The sequence below is a fragment of the Photinus pyralis genome, unplaced genomic scaffold, assembly GCF_008802855.1.
Source record: "Photinus pyralis isolate 1611_PpyrPB1 unplaced genomic scaffold, Ppyr1.3 Ppyr1.4_LG5, whole genome shotgun sequence".
Classification (NCBI taxonomy): domain Eukaryota; kingdom Metazoa; phylum Arthropoda; class Insecta; order Coleoptera; family Lampyridae; genus Photinus; species Photinus pyralis.
This window is the reverse complement of record NW_022170596.1, coordinates 28,957,806-28,967,261: the sequence shown is the minus strand read 5'-3', so window position 1 is coordinate 28,967,261 and position 9,456 is coordinate 28,957,806. Positions and strand designations below refer to the sequence as shown.

Here is a 9,456-nt window from a genome sequence, read left to right as displayed (position 1 = left end):
TTAAGATTTTTTTGTACTGTTCTGTCACATTTTTTCGAATTTCGTCAAAAAATACAGTTGAGAAATAAAAATACATATTAAAAAAACCAAAGTAGGCCTAGGTCTTTAAAAATTTTGCACATTTACTCAGTTTTTTACTCCAAACAACTTTTCTTAATTAAACAACATATGTTCTCGTTCCTAAAGGGCCGGGAGCGTTTTGAATAAGCAATAATAATATATGTAAAAATATGCTTAATAAAACCTTCCAAATGGCATTATTAATACATGGATTAGTATAGGTACATAAAGTAAAATGCAAGGATTTTTTTTTTACAACTACAATGCTGTTAATTTAAATCATTTGAAAAAATCATCTTTTGTTTTTCAACCACTCTGACCGTTTGGGTTAAACGCAACTTTGGATATGATAATATACATATCAAAAATGTGAACAAAATCGGATTAACCAAAACAGTCAAGAGTGGCCGAAAAACAAAGGAAAATTGTAGATTTTTTTCCTAAAGATTTAAATCCGACCCATTACTTTTGAAAAAAAATTGAAGCGCCGCTACGGCACCAGCCTTTTTCTATTTTAATAGCAACGCATAATTGCTATTAAATTATTCGAAAGGCTTTCTTTTTACATGTACAATCTACAAAAATTATACAGGGTTTTATTACCAAAAAACGGGAAAAAACAAAGATATTTTTTTGCAAAACGGTTACATATTTTGATTTCTTTAAAATTTTGGCAGTGTACAAAGTGGTTCAAATTCGTGAGTAACCATTGGGATGTCCATAATGGTGAGAGATACAGTGTAGCATTAAACGGGGGCAAAATTGCCTTGTGACTAAAAAAACGCGTTTAAAATTACATTGCAGATTCCCCCCCAATTTTAATATTTTTTGTTAACAAAACATAAATACCATGTTATAAGTGGTACTATTATTTCAAAATTGTCAAGTGGTCAACCCCTCGAATTATTTCCCTTTTATTTGTACAGGATGAATGAACGATTGCACGAGGTAACTTAATGCCTTCAACGATTTTTCATGCGTTTTTGTGTACCGATATGGTGGAAAATTCTCAACATTTTAAAAATATTTTGGATTATACAGGGTGCGCTCACAAAGTAGGGGGGCAAAAAGGTCCTTTTTTTTGTATTTGAATGCATTTTTTAATTCCACGTGTAATTGTACAAGTTTTTTTTATAGTGCAACTTCTTTAGTCCGGACACATGCTAATCTGGACATCCAGTAACCCGGACGGCCTGTCACAAAGATAGTCCGGGCGCTCCTCTATAATCCAGACGCGCTGCATGTGTATTTTATTTATGTAGATTAATGTTTAATTATACATATGTTAAATTCATGAGAATTTATGCTGTTTTTGAATAAAAAAATTATTTGAACCAAAATAAACATGTCGTAGTTGTTAACGTACATTCACACACACTATTATCCTAGAATTCAATAACGTTTCGTATCAAAAAATATATTGGTTTTCTTGGTTTTTATATTGTAAAAAATAAAAAATATATACAGTGTTCCATTTAAAAAAGTGAAATTTTTTAATATGAAGTTTTGTAACTTTGCATCTACAAAGAAAGCCTATAAATCGAATTATCTTTAAAACTACCTAGAATTAAAAAATGCAGTTAAATACAGGGGGTTCCATTAAAAAAATGTATTTTTGTGGAGAATATTCACTACTTAATCATCTTCTCATATTTTCATATTCCACATCCTTTAATGAAAACCTTTTATACTAAAATTGTATTGCCCACGAATATAATATACGATTCAGTGTAAAAGTCAGAACTCATGTTGGTAACACTACCAACTTAAAAAATTACGCTCCTCTAAAATCACACTAGGACATGAGAATCTTGTCTTTTCAACCTTCTTTCAAATTTTATCTCGAAATTAGAAAATTACAGAATCTCTTACCTGAGGACGTAAATTCTTCGGAGTTCTTCGTAACAGCATTATTGAAGATCGGCTCCTTCGACGTACCAGGTACAGGTTCAGACTTAATCTTAACATCGCCATCAGTATCTCTATCTTCCGGTTTGCCACTACTCGAATCCGAGTTGTTGCCCGTGAAGCCGTCCATGCCCATCTTGACCTCCAACATCTCCGGACTGCCCTGAATTAAAGAGTCGGACCGATCGTAGTCGTCGACGCCGTTCGAACTGCCCGATAACTTCCTCGGCCGGCCCCGTTTCCTCTTTGGTTGTAGTAACGCGTTCCCGAGCATATTTAAGGTGGCGCCGAATCGCTTTTGCGGTTGTAACCTTTGCAGGTGGGGGAGGGGGTTATTGTTTATTTGGTTGTGCTGCTGCTGCTGCATTAGGGATGAAGTAATAGTATCACATTTTTCTTCGTTCACTTCCGTCAATCCTTTTATCCGTAAACTTTCGGCGACTCTCAGAAAGGCGGTTAATCGTTCCTGGTCGACGCTCACCTCCCCTCTGTACATGAAATCGAGCAGACTTCGCATATCGTTATACGGAACGTCTTTTAGAATGACAATCGGATGCTTATCGGGGTGATTGACGAATAATGCCTGAAAGTACGGACTACACGCCGACAAGACCATTTTGTGAGCGCGCAATAACTGTCCCTCGACTGCTAACGTAACGTCTACGAAACTTTCGTCGTGAAGTAACTGATCGAATACTGATAGTAAATTTGACTGATGGTTGTTCCATCGTAAACAAAAACGTTGGGAAGACATAGTTGAAGCTTGATGGGGTCCGTTCCCTGATGATTTGAACTGCGATGTGTATGGATATCGAAAGTTTAACGTTGTCATTGGTGGCAATGGCGCTATTTTGAAGAGATGTGCTTATTAGCGCTACACTGTAAATACAAACAGACAATTAGTGTTTGGCCAACATGCAATGATAACAGCAAAAAATGTGATGACTTACCAAAAAATACTTATTTCTACATTATTGTTTAATATACTTTGTTATTTTTCAATAAGTGGCCTTGACACAGTACTATATTCTAGGCCTATGAGATACGTTTGGTAAAGCCAAATCGGGCAATTGACTAAAAATAAAATTCCACGACCTGTCAATGTGTAGAAACAAAGTGGTAATTAATTAAAGCCCTTAGGCATAAGCTTAGATACCACAACCATATTACATTCTCCCTCATCAGCGTAGGTCACTACAAAATCAGCGGAAAAAATTGGAAAATACTCCAACCTCTATGTCCACTTCTAGGGGCAGCACCGTAGCTAACACAGCTAGAAAGCGCTTCAGACAATTTGAGCTTTCTAGGGATCAAGAGAGTCTCTTGTGTTTTCCACACATCTTGGACACAGTGTATAATACGTTTTGGCAAAAATTATTAGTTCCCGATCCAAATCCGCTTTTTTTATGTAGGTAAACTGATTCCACATCGGGGAAAAATAGTTAAAACAGTCGAATTTCCTGGGGAGAAATGTCGGGGGTTGAGAGGGGTGAAAAGTGATGGCAATTTAGGGCAAAACTATTAATTTTAGCCGAAAATGTTTTAAGTAAAAGTTGTATCTAAATTTTTCAAATTTTCTATTCTTCTATTTTTATTTTTGCGAAAAAAATCGGGGTTGGAAGCCCCCCCCCCCCTCCTTCCAACCTCTCTCTGAAACTTCGAGGAACGTAACTTTTTGTATGAAAAAAAGACAATTTTTTGAGCCCGCAAAGTTAAACCGGGGGCGGAGCGGTTTGCAAAACAGTAGAAAATCACGAAGAAAGGTCCCCACTTTGGTTCTCCCAAAAATAATTGATAACAATGTCTCTAGAGGGTTTTTCTCGAGGTTATTCTAGTTTTCAAATATTGTTTTTAAGAGTGCTAAAAAACGAAAAGTACCCCTCCAATCAAGTCAAAAATTGAGCTCCACTATTACACAATACGAGTTACAAGAATTAGAGTTGCCATTTTTACAGTTTTACATTTACCTGTAATGAGATGAGCCCACGAGTTTTAATAAGGAAATTAAAGGTTGGGCGTTTTTCTATTAGCACTACACTAAAATCGGCAAATCCTGCATGAGATCAAGTTATCTATTTTAGAGCTAGGTCGAAAGCATGCGTCGGCAATTTTGCCTTGCCTGCCAATACTCTTTGAAAGGGAGAACCCTAGTGGAAATTTACGGTCTATTTTTCCCCAAGAAGACAGAAATTTTGTTTTGAATGTCATAGCTACATGAATCATTTTAATGTATGGAATTTTGCAGAAAAAGGCACCCACTACTGTCTTAATTGTTATTGTTGTTCGAGGTCCACTGAAGATGCCACCTGCACAATTAAGTGCACCATGTGTCCTATTTTGGTTGAGACTACAGTGTCCCCAGCTGTTTGCGGTTTTCGCGACCCGGTGCCACTTTTTATTGTAACTTTTAATACCACAAGCAGAATCAATCTAGCTCGTTTGTTTCTGAAATACAGGGTGTAAACGAAAAATTTTCATTTCATACTACCTATCGAAGACAGTAAAAACGTAAAATCCAGTGGCGTAATCAAAGAAATGCGTGGACCACATTTCCTGAGATTTGACCCAAAGTTGGTATTTTTTAATGCAACACTGTGTATATTTTTACGTCAATTTTTTGCATGCTTTTCTCAGGAATTTGATGTAGGTAAAAATGTACTTAAAATTCTTTTCAGGCCAAGTAGGTCGGGATCCCCAAACATCAAAACCAGATTCAATTACACGTATAATCACGCGTATAGTGAAGTCTATCCGAGGACACACTGTATATCACATTTTTCAAATTTTTGAAATGTCTGTCAGTCATTTTTATTGATGGGTATCGTCTGCCGTTGTTACAATGGATACAATAAACAAAACAAAATCATCATAAATCCATGGCCTACTACTTTTTAAAAACCGTAAAAAATAAGCTCGGAAATAAGGTCTTTATTTTTAGTTCAAGGCTAGAATGCAAAGATATATAGAAGATATATGTACAGGGTGTTGCATTTTAAACATACCTATCTCAGAAACGGTAGCAAACTCAAAAATGTTAAATGCGCCATGTTGGATTTTCACATAGGTAATTCAAGATAGTTTTTATCTTGGTTTTTATTCTCTTTTCAATCAAAGATTAAGACATTATATGATTGGGCAAAGGATACTAGTAAAATTAATTATTCTTACAATTTAATCAAGTAGGCAGACTTTTTGACCATTTCAAAAGTCCATATTTCCCTAACTAATAAAAAAAGCAGTATTTAAATTTTAGATGGTTAAAAAGTAATTTTGATTCTTTGGTTAACGATCGCCTAGAGCAATTAATTATTAAAATGGCAAAAAACTTGATTACCATGCGAGTTAACATGTAAAAATATTAATTTTACTAGTATTCTTTATTCAATCATAAACATATCTTACATCGTTGAAAAGTGAATAAAAAATTTTCCTTGATAATGAAAATCTGATACGCCACCAAACTAAGAAAAGAAAGTTGGCATTTATATTTCAGCAATCTGGGATTCCATTTTCCTATCCGAGAGAGAATCTGTTTTCTGTTAACTTTTACAATTATGGAATGAGTATGTTTAATCTAATCTCTACCTTCAATAATAACAAAGTTATCCATGCAACCCCACTGCATTTGAGACACCCTGTATCGTTAGCTACTAGAAGTAACTAACAGCTAAAATATGAAGGGAAAAAATATTGGCATTTCAAAGGAATTTTTCAGTAGTGACTGATTCAAAGAAGAAATTTGTAATTTTCATAATTTGGACTTTCAAGAGCAATGGGTTATCTTGTTGGGTTAGGTGCCGCTTTTCCTTACTGACATTTGTTTAGACCTTTGAATTGCAAATATTTCAGAATATCAAATTCGACCAAAATAAGAAACAAAAATGTTTATATTTGGAATTACGTTTCTAACGTAGTGAAACCCTCAGTAATGATTTGGAAAAGTAGAGGCAAAAAAGTGCGTGCGTTACCTGCAAGGGGCTGCAAAAAAAAGACAATCATCCTGCAACTTTAACCACCATTTAAAGGATAAGTAGTCTTCGGAAAATTGCCAATAGTTTGATATTGTACCTATATATTCAAGACAGAATATGGCAAAACTTAAGAAAAATAACAAAAATAGTTTATTGAAAGAAAATATCACAAAACTAATCAAAATACAAGTGTGGTAAAAGTATATGGTCGATTGTACGCCACTGACATGTGACAACCAAAATCGACCACGCTGTAGATTGGAATTTCAGCCGATTTTCGCCCCATTAAGTAGGTATTTGGCCATCAATTAGAATTAGTAATGTTCATTTGGATGAGGTTTGTTAAGATGTTATGTTAATTGCATTCAATTAATAGGTAGGCGAATTTTTCCCAGGGCCGTGCCCTACCTAGTCCATTACCATAATTCGCAGGGCCACGATTGCGATCGTCGAGCAGGAAGCTAAGGCCATCGTCACACAATAATTAACGAAATAGTTTAAATCGATAAATAAAAACAAATGGAAAACGTGTTGAATCACACAGGTGTCAAGTCATACAAATTGGAGCGAGCAAATTTACCTGCGGTATTTAATGCGAGCCAAAAGTTTAGATAAAGACGGAGATAATAACAAACCGTAATTTGTTGTTGTTTAAATAAAATTTGCGTTTTCCAAGTCAACCCCTTTCGCGTACGAAATGAGCACAGCCCTCCGCCATTTTAAAGCGAAGTTATCGCTAGTCCACACAACACCCCGCCTACTGTGTGATATCATGAAGTCGCAGTTTACGCAACCCTTTCATGGCACGTTAGGTGAACTAAAAATGCGAACGAACGAATTTTAAGCGGGTTTTAGGCTGGGTCGTCATTTGCAAAAACTGCGGGCAGAACGATGGGGGTTTCAGTATTGATTTATAGAAATATATTGATTTAAACGCGAGGGGTAAAAAAGGCGGTCTACTTTCTGCATTAATTGCAAACCCGAACGCGTGCTTATTACTAAAATTAATGTAAATGTCTAACCTATTTTAAGACGTTGCCACTTATCCAAAAGGGTTGAATCCTTGCACAGGACAATTTTACACCACTACACTCAACGCGCCATGTCAGCAATCTACCATCTCTAACCCGCTTCGGATTTATTCGGGGTAGTTCGGGGTTGCTAAAGTATGGGCGCCGAGATTTAAATTGTAAGAATCCCCAGGATCGCCTTTAAACAGGCCGTGTTTGTATAAATTGATAACTGATAAGAGGATAACAATAAAGAAATAGCGCGCATGTTTCTCGCCGTCCCTTCTTTGCACGGATATGTAATAAAAGCTCCGTTATATCAACATTTTTCCCCCGGCCCAGCGCTGCCCTCGAATACAAGACGATTTAAAATAAATTAGGTGTAAAATTTAATTAACGCGGACATGCCAAGGTTTTTTACGACATATGTAACACAGATCGCCTTAAAATTTTAAACATAGATCTTATGTCATGCGCCATATAAAAGAGGGTGTGCGCAAAACGCTAATAAAGTTAAATACTTACGCAATAAGTTGTCCTTGTAATCCACGAGTAAACTACTTATACCCGTTAACTCACATTTGTCCTCTTCTCGGACACCCACTAATCACCACCACTAACCAGGAAGTGAATCTTGTAACAACATATCCCCGTTTAAAGGGGTTCCTTCGACTGAGGGAGAAAAGTAAGTGGTGCGCACCCTTCGAGTAACTAAATCCAACTCGATCCCCGCGCAACTCGGACTCGTAATACCACCACTACGACTATAATGACCTTGAGCATTGTGGATGTCTAGAAGACCAACCATTTACTCGACCTAACTCAGACAACGGGGCTAATTTAAGATCGGTCTGGTTAGCTGGAACGAGCTCTCACATTGAGGGCTCAAACAGCGGTCCAGTTAAATCGAGATGGGTGTGTTTGTGATTTGAATTTGATCATCGAACAGGTCCGTTGCATTGAACGGGGATTCGACACGTGCAAGTTTAACGTGGGGTGGTTGACCCCCCTTAAAAAGAGCACGACTTTTTGACTTCTTGTAACACTTTTTAAAGGAATCCTACCCGTATAGCGAGCGTGATATATTTATTGTATAGGGGTGTTGGCCTGCCCAATGATTAGAAAGCAAACAAAAATAGGGTAAATCATTAGCGTTAATTATTGAATATATTTAAAAGACAATTAAGAAAATTACCCGGCGATTAAATAAGAAACTAAGCAACGACGCGCTTCGCCTTTAATCGCTGATAATGAATACTAATTAAACATGTGCGCCTTGATTTTTTTGTTGTCAATCGCAAACCCCCATTGACGAACGCGCCAACTTGATCGTGCGCAACAGGTAGCGTATGATTCAAAATGTTTTCATTAGGTATTGCTCGTCACGCTTTGTCTTCGGCTTCTTTTTACGCGAGGCACCGACCTACCTCCTCTGTCTATTTCTTATTTCATCAGATACCGTAAAAGATACTTTACTTTCCGCCGTGTCAGCAAAGCTCGAATTCTCACAGTATAGCACTATCACGTCAAGTTGATGACCATCCAATCATATCATGTATTTAGACTTGGCAACGCAATAGGTCACGTTAGATCTTGGTTAATCAACCCATTGAACTCAAAAAATCCAAGCAGGCTAAGCTATACATTTTCAAAAAAACAAATTGGTTGATGGTGTTTTTAAGGATCAATCGAGTTTCTCGCTAGGGTGGAGTAGGTACTATGCGATCAAAAATGAGTTGCTGACGAGTCACATTTGGAATTTTTGTTTCCATGGGAAATCGTACCAAAGACTATATCCCTTTGATCGTACTTAACTTGCACTTCCAAAGGCGACTCGACAGCAACTCATTTAATTTTTGATCGCCTGCCACAAGATTGGTTACATACGGACTCATACGGAGATTGGTACTCTGGTGCCCACTCTGAGTAGGACATTTGTATAGATAGTGAAAAGGGGCGAAAATCGTATTATGGCCATTTTCACGCAATTTTGATTTTTTCGTCACTCTTTCCCCAAAATAACAGAGAAAAATTGCGGAAAACCTTTTTTTCCGTTTTTTATTTTTCCTTTCCACAAAAATGATTTTATATTAACAAGGCTTGGTGAAAGTACCTACAATTTTTTCAGTTTCAAATAACTACAAATTTTTTTACTTATAATTGCACAAGAGGTTTGTATTTTACCGAGTAAATTTGGGTTGTTAAGGTAATGAAAATCTGTTGCCTAGCAATTAGAAAAACTGTCAACTAATAAAAATGCGACACCGAAGATGGAGCATTTTTAGGTTTTAGATTTGAAAATATCTAGGACCTCGTTTACATTCAAGTTTAAGAGCACTTTCAGTCTTCTAAAGTGTTGTAGACCCTGTAAAATAGTTCGAAGCTAAGGTCCTGATTTATTAGGCATTAACAGTGTTAAAGGTTCTCCTAGTTTTGTCTAGTCTTCTAGAGTCCTTAATAGCAAGAATAATCTTTTCACAGTGCCCTAATGAGAGATGAGCAATGTG

The 9,456-nt window shown here is 36.6% G+C and overlaps 1 protein-coding gene across 2 annotated transcripts; it reads right to left on the bottom strand.

Annotated features, from left to right (window-relative positions):
- Nucleotides 1–1,882: 1,882 nt before the first annotated feature.
- Nucleotides 1,883–8,169, bottom strand: LOC116171656 (protein tramtrack, beta isoform-like). Of its 2 annotated transcripts, none has more exons than XM_031488621.1 (2): nt 7,475–8,169; nt 1,883–2,847 (listed from the first exon to the last, which is right to left on the bottom strand). In XM_031488621.1, the coding sequence occupies exon 2, from the start codon at nt 2,798–2,800 to the stop codon at nt 1,898–1,900; it is 903 nt and encodes a 300-aa protein (XP_031344481.1). In that variant the 5' UTR covers nt 2,801–2,847; nt 7,475–8,169; the 3' UTR covers nt 1,883–1,897. The 2 variants fall into 2 exon arrangements, with proteins under 2 accessions (XP_031344481.1, XP_031344482.1); XM_031488622.1 differs by lacking the exon at nt 7,475–8,169 and adding an exon at nt 6,962–7,154.
- Between the last annotated feature and the right edge of the window lie 1,287 nt (nt 8,170–9,456).

Coding starts and splice junctions, on each gene's coding strand:
- LOC116171656 (XM_031488621.1), bottom strand. CDS start 2,800: ATGACAACGTTAAACTTTCGATATCCATACACATCGCAGTTCAAATCA.